Source organism: Drosophila virilis, chromosome 3 (genome assembly GCF_030788295.1).
Source record: "Drosophila virilis strain 15010-1051.87 chromosome 3, Dvir_AGI_RSII-ME, whole genome shotgun sequence".
Lineage (NCBI taxonomy): Eukaryota > Metazoa > Arthropoda > Insecta > Diptera > Drosophilidae > Drosophila > Drosophila virilis.
The window spans coordinates 8,069,592-8,081,669 of record NC_091545.1 but is presented as its reverse complement, the minus strand read 5'-3'; the positions used below and the strand labels follow the sequence as shown (position 1 = coordinate 8,081,669).

General features: G+C 44.4%; 3 protein-coding genes across 9 annotated transcripts in view; 2 read left to right on the top strand and 1 right to left on the bottom strand.

Moving 5' to 3' along the window:
- LOC6623221 (isovaleryl-CoA dehydrogenase, mitochondrial) overlaps positions 1-5,612 on the top strand; it is a 30,154-nt gene extending 24,542 nt beyond the window's left edge. Inside the window, exons 2-4 of one of the 2 annotated variants that reach the window (XM_015175384.3) lie at positions 3,769-4,001; positions 4,060-4,185; positions 4,241-5,612. In XM_015175384.3, the coding sequence (XP_015030870.1) occupies positions 3,775-4,001; positions 4,060-4,185; positions 4,241-5,162 (1,275 nt within the window). In that variant the 5' untranslated portion in view covers positions 3,769-3,774 and the 3' untranslated portion in view covers positions 5,163-5,612. Of the gene's footprint in view, positions 1-3,680; positions 4,002-4,059; positions 4,186-4,240 lie in introns of those variants that run through there. The other variant, XM_002046707.4, reaches the window with a different exon arrangement.
- On the top strand, positions 191-1,814 carry LOC6623251 (isovaleryl-CoA dehydrogenase, mitochondrial). The gene is made up of 3 exons (XM_002046709.4): positions 191-479; positions 540-665; positions 728-1,814. Exons 1-3 carry the CDS (start codon positions 253-255, stop codon positions 1,647-1,649), a joined length of 1,275 nt encoding a protein of 424 aa, XP_002046745.1. The 5' UTR covers positions 191-252; the 3' UTR covers positions 1,650-1,814.
- A 1,551-nt stretch (positions 5,613-7,163) lies between the features above and the next one.
- Positions 7,164-12,078, bottom strand: part of rhea (Talin_middle and talin-RS domain-containing protein rhea) — a 35,070-nt gene continuing 30,155 nt past the window's right edge. For 2 of the 6 annotated variants that reach the window (XM_015175672.3, XM_070208663.1), the window contains exons 13-17: positions 10,702-10,818; positions 10,123-10,638; positions 9,049-9,720; positions 8,237-8,862; positions 7,165-8,176 (exon numbers count right to left, since the gene is read on the bottom strand). In XM_015175672.3, the coding sequence (XP_015031158.1) occupies positions 7,912-8,176; positions 8,237-8,862; positions 9,049-9,720; positions 10,123-10,638; positions 10,702-10,818 (2,196 nt within the window). In that variant the 3' untranslated portion in view covers positions 7,165-7,911. Of the gene's footprint in view, positions 8,177-8,236; positions 8,863-9,048; positions 9,721-10,122; positions 10,639-10,701; positions 10,819-11,085; positions 11,845-12,078 lie in introns of those variants that run through there. The other 4 variants (XM_070208664.1, XM_070208665.1, XM_002046706.4 and 1 more) reach the window with 4 other exon arrangements.

The following is a 12,078-nucleotide window of genomic DNA, read 5'->3' as shown; positions in this document are numbered from 1 at the left end:
TAACATGTGTTGAAAAAAGTAAAAAGCTGTTAGTGTGTCGTATTCGCAGTTGAATTCGGTTTCAGTGTTGCACATTTGAATTCGATAGTTCGCGCCCGATTAGTAAATCGATAGTTTTTGACAGCCAATGCGATCACGCCAGCGTTGCCACTCAGGCAACACCTGTTGCGCCTTAGTGAGGCTGCGCTCGCCCACAGCTGATCAAAGGTTAGGTAATACCCGTTTCTCTTGTTCTAAAACATCGACGTCGCAATGGCCCTGCGTTTCGTGGCAAAAACTTGCAATACCTTGCTGCATTATGGTGGTGGTCGCCTGCCCGCAGCAGCACCTTGGAGCCGCACACTAACACATTACCCGATAAACGATGCCCTATTTGGGCTCGATGAGGAGCGTCAGAAGCTACGGGAGACTGCCTTCAATTTCTTCCAGAAGGAACTGGCGCCCCATGCCAAGGAAATAGACAAGCTGGATAGTTTCAAGTGAGCAATGAATAAGTTATATGAAAACTGCTCTAAAGATGTGCACCTGTTAAACTGCAGAGATTTGCGCTCATTCTGGAAAAAGATGGGTGAACTGGGTTTCTTGGGCATTACGGCGGAACCTGAATTCGGGGGAACTGGTGGCAGCTATTTGGATCACTGCATCATTATGGAAGAGATATCGCGGTAACTGAGCAATTGGAGCCGCTTGACTGCTCCCAAAACCAATACATTTGTACTACTTACAGAGCGGCTGGAGGCGTGGCACTTTCTTATGGAGCACATTCCAACCTGTGCATCAATCAACTGACCAAGAACGGCACACCGGAGCAAAAGCAAAAGTATCTGCCCAAGCTGTGCAGTGGCGAGCATATAGGTGGCCTGGCAATGTCTGAACCTGGCGCTGGCTCAGATGTCGTCTCAATGAAACTGCGTGCAGAACGCAAGGGCGATTACTACGTGTTGAACGGTACCAAGTTCTGGATTACTAATGGAGCCGACGCTGAAACTCTCATCGTGTATGCGAAGACAGGCGCAAGTGGTGTCCCGGACAGACATGCGATTACCGCCTTCATCGTAGAGACAGGCTGGGAGGGCTTCAGCGTAGCCCAGAAGCTGGATAAGCTGGGAATGCGTGGCAGCAGCACCTGCGAGCTCGTTTTCCAGGATCTCAAAGTGCCCGCAAAGAATGTGTTGGGGCAGGAGAATAAGGGCGTCTACGTGCTGATGTCTGGTCTAGAATTCGAGCGTTTGGTCCTGGCTGCCGGTCCAGTTGGCCTCATGCAGGCCGCCTGTGACGTGGCCTTCGACTATGCCCACCAGCGCAAGCAAATGGGCAAACTGATTGGCGAGTTCCAGCTAATACAGGGCAAGATGGCAGATATGTACACGACTCTGAGCGCGTGCCGGAGCTACTTGTATGCTGTAGCAAGATCCTGCGATGCTGGCGTTCGAAGCAGCAAAGATTGTGCCGGCGTCATCTTGTACTGCGCCGAGAAAGCTACGCAAGTGGCTCTGGATGCCATACAAATCCTTGGCGGCAATGGCTACATCAATGAGAATCCAACTGGACGCATCTTGCGCGATGCTAAGCTGTACGAAATCGGCGCCGGCACCTCGGAAATTAGACGTTGGCTGATCGGACGTGAGCTAAATCAGGAGTACAAGTGAAACGTTTTTATGCCTTGAGCATTGATGCATTTATGGTGGAGTTAATTGTGCATTATTGTGGAAACAGAAGACTATTTGTTGCATTTATTTTTTGTAGGTAATTTTTGTGGAATATATAGGCATATAATATCGATTGTTGATTAATAAAAAAACTATTTTGGGTAATTGTTTTAAAAATGTGTTTAATTTTTAATATTAGTATTTATCCCATTGTATATACAGTGAAAGCCCAGTTATAGGACTCTTCACTGTATTTGTATGCTACCAATGTGGGATAGTTACAAAATGCTTGTAATATTGTAATGAAGAGAGTCTTCATAAAATATATCCATTTTGAATTTTACTTCAGCACAACAATAGAAGAGTATGATGAGCAGTTTTGAAATATGGTGGAAAATTTCAAAATATGTCTAAAATGGATAAAATCAATTTTCTCCAAGATCTATCAAAAGGAGTTTCAAACCGATCGGATGGTAAACAAAAAAGTTTTACACAAACGTTTTTCTCGTTTTTTCCATACGTTCGGGGGGAATTTAAAAAATCACGTCTCAGAATTTCATCTTTCGGGCTGCCCGTTCAGGGTAGTTTTATATACATATAGTCATACATACATGCATCCTTATAACACCGCTTTCTCCTTATGAAAATCGGCGCCTCCTTGTTGAACCCGCTGTCTCGATATCAAAAGCGCCTTCTCCGGATGGAGGCCGCCTCCTGCTGGTCGAGGCCGCCTCCTGCTGTTCGAGGCCGCCTCTTGCTGGTCTCGTCATCAAAAGCGCTTCCTCCTGATTGAGGCCACCTCTTGCTGGTGGCCGCCGCTTCCTCCTGATCGTGGCCGTCTCCTCCTGATCGAGGCCGCCTCCTGCTGGTCTCGTTATCAAAAGCGCCTCTTCCTGATAAAAGCCGCTTCCTCCTGATCGAGGCTGCCTCCTCATGATAGCGCTGCCTCTTCCTGATGGCGGCTGCCTCCTCCTGATGGCGGCTGCCTCCTCCTGATGGCGGCTGCCTCCTCCTGCTGCTCGGGGCGGCCTCCTGCTGGTCGAGGCAGCTGCGGCTGCCTCCTGCTGCTCGGGGCCGCCTCCTGCTGGTCGAGGCCGCTGCGGCTGCCTTCTTAAAGGCAGGCTTCAAATTGCGAGGCCTACTTAAATTCATGAGAATCGCATAGGACGGCATTCGACAAAAATACGTTTTTTTTTTAAATGAGCAGCCCAGACAGAAATGGCATGTCTTGGTCTTGTATGTTTGTGTACATACATACCGACATACAGACAACCACACATACAAACATGTACATATGTATATACACACATACGAAAATGTACGTACATATATACATATATATATATAAATAATACACAATACATACATTGATATGTGCACATATACATACACATTCATCCGTCCATATAAACAAACATACATGATTGCACATGCACAAATACATAGATACACATGCACACTCACATACATACATATGCACACATTCATACATACACATGCACACTTACATTCATAAATACATACATACGTACATACATACACACATACATACACACATACATACACACATACATATACACATACATACATACATACATACATACACACACACACACACACACACACACACACACACACACACACATACACACACACACACACACACCGATACACACACACACACACACACACATACATACATACATTTGCTCGCATTCATACATACCTTAATACAATACTCATACATTCCCACATTCGTTCCTACGTATAAAAATAATTTTTAAAATACATTTAAATCAAGCTATGCGTATTTGTAAGTGTATATTTGTGGTACATTTATGACTCGATCAGCATATGGTATATCTCTACTTTTGCTTCATGTGTGAAGGTGAGATCAGGGCAACAAACTACCGTGAAGAGCAGAGTTGAATTCGTTCTGCATTTGTTGTAGTTCATGAGAGATCAGTTTTAACAGCTTGCATGCAGATCCGTGAATCTGTGAAAAGAAAACAGACACAATAGAGCTTCGAGTGTGCACAGATTAGCAGTTCCCCAGCTAAAAATAATACAATTATATTCCAGCAAACTTTACTAATAAAAGTATTCTTTCTCCTTTTAGAAAAAAATGTTAATGCGTTGCGTAAGCAAAACTTGCAATACTTTGTTGCATAAATGTGGCCGTCCTCTGGCTGCAGCAACTCCATCGAGCCGAACACTCACCCATTACCCTGTTAACGATGCGCTTTACGGCCTGGACAAAGAACACCAGAAACTGCGAGAAGCTACCTTCAACTTCGCACAGAAGGAACTGGCGCCCTATGCTAAGGAAATAGACAAGGAAGACAATTTCAAGTGAGTATCGCAAAATAAATTCAAAGCAGACTCTCAAAGCAGCCTTTTCATACCACAGAGATATGCGTTCGTTTTGGAGAAAGTTAGGCGAACTGGGTTATCTGGGCATAACAGTGGATCCCGAATACGGAGGCACTGGTGGAAGCTACTTGGATCACAGCATCGTCGTGGAGGAAATTTCAAGGTATGTGAATAAATTCTTAACAAAAACAAAAGTTAGCAATATTTGTACATTACAGAGCCTCTGGAGCTGTAGGAGTTTCTTACGGCGCACATTCGAATATGTGCATCAATCAGTTGTCTATTAACGGAACTCACGAACAGAAGCAACAGTATCTGCCCAAGCTCTGCAGTGGAGTACACATCGGAGGCTTGGCCATGTCGGAGGTGGGTGCCGGCTCCGATGTCCTGGCAATGAAGTTGCGAGCAGAGCGCAAAGGCGATTACTACCTGCTAAACGGTACCAAGTTTTGGATCTCTAATGGCTCCGATGCGGATACATTAATTGTATATGCCAAGACTGGAGCAAGTGGTGATCCAGACCGCAAAGCGATAACCGCGTTTATTATAGAGACGTCGTGGGAGGGCTTCAGCGTGGGTAAAAAGCTAGATAAACTGGGAATACGTGGCAGCAGCACCTGTGAACTCGTTTTTGATAACGTGAAAGTGCCCGCAAAGAATGTGCTGGGACAGGAGAACAATGGCGTCTATGTGCTGATGTCGGGCCTAGACTATGAGCGTGCTGTATTGTCCGGAGTATCGATGGGTCTTATGCAGGCCGCCTGCGATGTGGCCTTTGAGTATGCCCATGAGCGCAAGCAAATGGGCAAACTAATTGGCGAGTTCCAGCTAATACAGGGCAAGATGGCAGATATGTACACGACGATAAGCTCGTGCCGGAGCTACTTTTACACTGTGGTGAGATCCCTTGACGCGGGAATGCGAAGCAGCAAAGATTGCGCTGGCGTTTTCTTGCTGTGCGGCGAAAAAAGCACTCAAGTGGCTTTGGATGCCATGCAAATCCTTGGCGGCAACGGCTACATTAATGACTATCCAACAGGACGAATTTTGCGTGATGCTAAACTGTGCGAGATCGCTGGCGGCACCGCTGAGATCCGACGCTGGCTCATAGGACGTCAGCTGAATCAGGAGTACAAATGAAGCGCTATAAATAGTTATCAGGGGGAAAGAGTGTTAATATTTTAGGGTATAAACATATTTGTTAATTTTGTAATTTAGATCGGTACCAAGGGCCAAAATATAGACATCTCATTGCTTATTGTAAAATTTTAGAGTGATTCTTAGATTACCTTTATATTCTTGTATGGATATTGATAAAATTGTTAACTGCGCTCATAACGTATCATATCCTTTCAAAATCTGTAATGTCATTGTCGAACTATTGTTATTTTTCTTAAAAAGGATATTCTTATAATGTATTTTTAACTAAATCGGCTATAACTTAGCCATTTCAAGGACCATCCTAATGTCCTTTGTCCAACAGATAGTCGTTATCCTCCCAATTAAAAATTTGTAAAAAATATGATGATTGTCCTTCAAAATATTGAGAAAAAAGGACATTCTTGAATAAAGAAAATTGCTTGTAACTCAGACGTATCCTTGTGGATCCTGTTGCGGTTCTCGTCAAACGAATTAAGTGGGAAAGGACTATCAACTGGCCAAAGGACATTAACATCGTCCTTGTAGTTGCCGAAATATTAAGGATCTTTTGCTTTCGGTCTGTTTGCTTACCGCATGCAAGGATTCAGAGCTTAGCCTTAAATATTATAATGTATATCGATGCAGTTGGTCCTTGCGATTCTAACGCACCAAGTCCTTTGAAAATCGGAAAGGATTTGGCTGAGTTATGGCTAATTTTCTAAAAAGGACATTCTTTGTATGGCCATAACTCGGCCAAATCCTGAAGGATATCGGAAGGATATACCTTTTTGAACTCGTGGAGAGCAGTACTATCGATTTGCATTCAAGGATTTCCAGGATTCGACAAAAAATTTTCGAAAAAAATTTTACAGGGGGTAGGTCGCAAAAGTGGCCAAAATCGAAAAAATCCGGTCTAACTTGGCCATTTTAAGGACTATCAAGATGTCCTTTGGACTGTAAATAGTCCTTGTCACCCAGATAACGAATTAGCAAAAAAAAGGACGAAAGTCCTTCAAACGGCGGAGGAAAAATGCAAAATTTTCAAACACAAAATAGCCTATAACTCGGCTATATCCTTGCGTATCCTGACGAGTCCTGTGTCAAATTAATTGTATGGACCAGGGCTATCAACTGGCCAAAGGACATCAAAATCGTCCTTGTAGTTTAGGAGATATTAAGGATTTTGTGTTTTCAGGCTGTTTTCCTTATAAACCGCGAACGAAAAATTGTCAAGTCCAGGATTCTTAGATGACCCCATAATTTTTTGATGCAGATCGATGCAGCTGGTCCTTACGATCCTAACGCACCAGGTCCTGCGAAAATCTGCAAGGATATGACCGAGTTATGGCCATTTTTCTAAAAAGGATCATATATTCTATGTATTATTAAATTGCCTATAATTTGGCCATTTCAAGGACTATCCTGATGTCCTTTGGATTACAGACAGTTGATATCCTGCCAATTTCGAATATGCCATAAAAAGGACGAAAATCCTTCAAGGAGCCTTGTTAAAAAAATAAGCCATATCTCGGTCATATCCTTACGGATCCTGACGAATCCTGTGTCAAACTAATTGTATTGACCACGGCTATTGACTGGCAAAAGGATATAGCAATCGTCCTTGTATAAAAAAAAATTAAAAATTTGGATGAGGCGCACCAAATTTCTATAAAATTCAGCTGAAGTACCAGGCGAACATAAATGCCCAGCAGGTAGACGAAAATCGCCGGTCGAAAAAATTCGTAGCATACCCTAGGGGGCATATTGAGCCGTTAAATTTAAATTTGCTTTCAAATAAATTTCGCAACCGCCAAACAGAAAAGAACGTTATTTTTTTAAAATGTTTTTTCCTTGGAATTATAGCTTTTACTCCAGTAAGCTTCAGACGTTGTAGGTTTCAAAGGACATCAAATTTTCAGTCGATTTCCTTGCGGACCGCAAATTGATAAATAAGAAAGGGTTGTAATTTTAGCTAAGTTTTAGCTATAAAGACAACTCTTTCGCGTTTATTGTTAAAATATTGTTTTTATTAATATACAAAAAATACACAATTAAAATATGCAATTACGTATACACGACAGCTCACATAGGTACTCGTATATACAAAACGAAATTACAGAGCAAGAATATCCTTTTATAGAAGAACATAGAACATTGTTTACGTACATAGATGGTTTTAAGAACTAAACGTTATGTGAACAACAAATGTGAATTGAATTAACTTAAATCGCGTTAATTATAATTCTCGAATATTAATATATTTAGTTTTTAGGTGCACGGTAAAAAATTGCATTGAATTAACATTAAATTGATTAACCCAATTTGCATTTAGTTTTTTTTTTGTTTACAGTTTTAGAATAAATTTGATTTGATTAGTACAAAGTATTAATATAGGGTTCAGTTAATGTTTCTGAATGTGTTAAAAAATTGGCAATAAATTGGCAGATAGACACGTTCAAAAGCACAACAAATATACACAAATAGATTGGATAGTTAGAAAAGAAAAATCGAAATTGAAATGAAAAGCGATTATAACGTTACATTTAGGCTGTGTGTTTCTGTGTGCGATTTGTGTATATGGGGTATTTGTGTGGCGTGTGTAAATATAGACATATTAACGCTAGTGGCTAATTATATTCTAATGTTAAATTATTACTATTAGTATGCATATAAATGTTAAAAGCACATTTGGCAAACTTCTTCGTTTAGTTTCGACTGCAGCTGCAGCTCCTGCTCCTGCTCCTATTCCTTATTCCAGTCGAAAACTGTGCTTCTCCGTCTTCGTCTCAGAGCGCGATTCTGTTGTTGTCGTAAACGATTTGCGCTCCATAACGCGCTGCGTCATTGAGGTGAGACGCTCCGAGCCCTGATCCACAATGCTCAGCTTGCCGCCATCCGTGTTGAGCGTCATCTGAGAGAAGCTCGACTCCAGGCCAGGCTTGGCCAGGCCCAGCTCACTGGTGCTTCCGCCGCTATTGTTGGCTGACTTGTCAAAGTTGCGGGTCTCGTATCTGCTAAGGAGCGGGCAAGGGATTAGCGTTTGGACTGGCAATGTCTAAATAATTCTCACTCACCTGGACGTGTAGCCCTCGTAATTCTGGCCGGGATAGGCATTGCCGCCGGTCAGCTGCACCACACCGCCCTGCCCGAACGTCTTGTCATGCAGATCCTGGACACAGGCCTCCAGATTGCGATTCACCGTAGGCTTCTGTGGCGGCGGTGGCGGCACAACGGGCGCGGACGTTGAGGAGTTCTGTGTTTTAAGGCTGGACGTTTCAAAGCTATGCTGCTGGTAGTTGGCGTTAGTGGGTGTGCCCGATGCAGATGTGGTGGTTGTAAAGCCGTTGCTACCCGCCGCACCAGCCACTGGACTGCCAGGGTATGGGCGCGGCACAGCATTGGCGGTTAGTTTGGGATTAGAGCGAAAACTATGGCCCGACGTGGCCGTCTGCATATTAGAAATGGTTGTCGACAACGGCGGCGGTGGCGGCGGAAAATCTCCATTGACATCATCCATGGCCGCATAATTTGATGGCGGCGGCGAAACTGCGCCCGGATGATGAAAATGCTGTGGCTGCGGACTGGCATAGTTATAATGATGCTTCTGCTGACTGCCGGCGGCCAAGTCAGAGCCAGCGTAGTAGTTGGACGGGCTGGACATATCACCCGAGCTACAATAAGCGCCTCCACGACCCAGAGTCTGTTAAAGGTTAGCAAGAGACAAAGATTGGGTTGGTTAGACAGATTAGGGTTAGAGCAGTTACAGCTACAGCTACTAGTAAATTGATACCGACACCAGGTGAGAATTTCGTCAGTTAAATCAATGCCAATTCGTTGGTGCACAATCTAAACTTAAACTAAGAGATAAAGGATAACCTGTTCATACATTGTTCTGGCTCCTGTTGAGCGTGCCGTAGGCATACTCCGTGTCGCTCTCGTCAGTGGTGAAGCCTTGTGTGTTCTTGGCATAACGCTGCGCCTGTCGCACATGCTTGAGACGCTGGCGCGCCTCCTCCAGCTCCTTCTCCTTGCGCAGCACAGCGGAGCGTGCATTGATTTCCTGCGCCATGCCGTCCACCATGGATGTGTTGATCTTCAGCGAATGCTCCTCCTCCGCCTCGAGGCCTTGTTGAGCGGCATGCACCAGATTGTCGGTGGACTTGATGACTGCATTGCCAGCGGCCTGCAGGCGACGTCCCGCCTCCGAGTTGGGATTCGATTTGACCTTGCAGGCAATCAGCAATTGCGCTGTGGAGGCAGCCACCTGTTTGGCCGTCGAGATGAGCATCTCCTCGGTGCCGACGCCGCGCACCAAATTCTGTGCGGCCTCTACCAAGCTGTGTGTGGCTGCAGCCACCAGGCGGGCGGCTGAAATCAGACCCTCCGACCACTGGCCATCATCGGAGCTGGTCAACGGACGCCGTGCCACCTTGCCCTGATCAATGAGCTCACGCTGAGCGGCATTGGCAGCACGCACCAAGGCAGCAGAGGCGGCCATAATGCCCTTGGCTGCCTCCAGGATCATCTCATCGAATTTCATGTTCTCATCCAGCTCGATCTGTGAATGGAAAGCAATGCGATGATTAGATAAATGAAAGCCATTTCGAGCTCAATTAAGATTAGATTAGATTAAGAGTAGCAAACACCATTTAAGTTAAGTTGCGTTATTCGATTTGGTTTTGGTTTTGATTTTGGTTTTGGTTTTGGTTGGTTTAGTAGAGTTTCAACAATCACAGTAATAATATGTTTGATTCCTGGGTGAACTTTTGAATGTAACAACCAAGAATATCAAACATATCTTACTGGAATCATTAGATGAGTGGGGGGTAGTTTGATTTGGTTTAAGACGAGCCTTTCGAGATGAGTTAAACTGATGAGCAGTTGAGTTAGTTTCAATTCACCATTCACAAACACCATTAAGAACTAGTAGCTAGGTACTCCGAATCCCAGCTCAGCTCACCTTGACATCCGCCTGGCGACGTGGTCGCAGCGAGGCCAGCTTCTTGGCAGCCGCATCGATGGAGGCCGCAGCGCCAAGCAGCTCGTTTTCGGCTATGACCGTGGGATCTTCCGGATCTATCCAGTCGGAGCCCTTCAGCAGGCGCGCCATGGCAACCAGATCTGTGACGCACTTGGCCACGCGTCGCGAGTAGTGCATGCGATCATCGGCGCTGCAATTGTGCAAAATGCCATTGAGCAGCTCTCTGTAGGATTCGGCGACAGCGGTGCCCGCCTCCAGTGTGCGCACACGTAGCTCATCCGTCTCGGCACAGTTCCAGGCAACGGAACGGCAAACGATCAGCATGTCCGAGATGGCGCGACGACCCAAATTGGCCGCAGCAACAATGTCCGCCTGCAGATTGGAGGTGCCGGCGGCGACAGCCTTTGCTGTGGCAGCTGTTACATTCATGGTGACGCGTATCAAATCCTCGGGTCCCATCTGAGCACTGCCCACAGGCGGCGGCGTCTGCATGGCCTGCAAATAAAACACAGAATAAATGCGAGCTCTAGAGGGAAGTTCCTTTTATGTGCTACTCACGCGTATCTCCTGTGAAATGGCCTCGACAGTGGCCTCCATGGCGCGTGTGCCGCGCGTGTGCTCATCCTCCACAGCTTTGACGGTCTTCAGCAGCGAGGAGACATTCAGCACCATGACCTAAACGCAATAACAAAGTGTTTTTGGTGTTGTTGGACAGAAATGTTTGGGATTAATCTTTAGTTTTATAGTGGGTACAGATCATGATAAAGTAGAAATAACTTAAATGTAAACTCTAGACACTACAAACTACAAATTAGGTTCTACGTCTACTTTTAGATGGCTTTGGCACTCTGCATATTAAACTATATTCCAAGAAATGTAATTGAAATGAACAACATGACTTTACGAGCAATTCAAATTTTATTCGAGAACTAAGACAAATAATGATTATAATCCTTCTAAACAACATTCATATTCAGGGACTATAACAATCGACAAAAGGGGAACAACTTGCAGATGCTATGGAGAGCAACAAATATGGGCACAAGTCTTGGCAAAAATCTCTGGCCGATCTGTCACATGGAAAGCCACAGCTTTCTTTAGGGATGCAGTTGCATAATATAAAAGGATTTTGAATATACGAAACTTTGTTTTTCAATTTTTCACCGTTTCAGTAAATCCACCGCCAAGCGTGGAAATGTAGTTTCAAGATGGTTAGCTCGATAGTTAAATTTCAGCCCGAGCGATCATATAGATGGATTGGATTTGGATTTCATGCGATTCGTTCTCGAGCTTCGATGGCCAGTCAGAAAAGGGTGAATTTGAATTTTAAGTTTTATCTAGCTACACATATATACCGTTATATATATGCACTCTCCAGGTGTACTCTCCCATAGCATCCACAAATTTTACAAAGTTTTCATAGCGACAAATATGTTTGGAATAATATTGTTTGTTTGTTTTTTCTTGTTTTGTGCAATGATTAATGTTTATGTTTACGAAAGAATTTCGTCAATTTCGTTTCCAAATTGTTGTCGGATGCACGCCCCCTCCCCCCCCTGAAATGGCTCATGATTCCATTGCCGATTGCTGCTGCTGCCGCTGCCGCTGCTGCTGCTGCTGCTGCTGCTGCTGCGGGGGGCGTGTGTGTGTGTTAGTTTCTGAATGGGCGCTGGCAGCCGATTGGCAAACATCTTGAAGCGTCTGCATTGTTGTTTGTTTTCGAAATATGGTTGGTATCGATATCGAATTCGATTTTGATTTTGATGCATGTTCGAATCGATAGGTTGCGTATATATATATATATGCGTATACATATATTCCACAGCGAGCGCAGCGCATGAAGAGAGCGTGGAGAGCGATTTTTGAGTACGATTTGCGTATTTGTACAGTTCATGAGAGTTTGTTGTTGTTGTTTTTTGTTTTATGTATATGTAT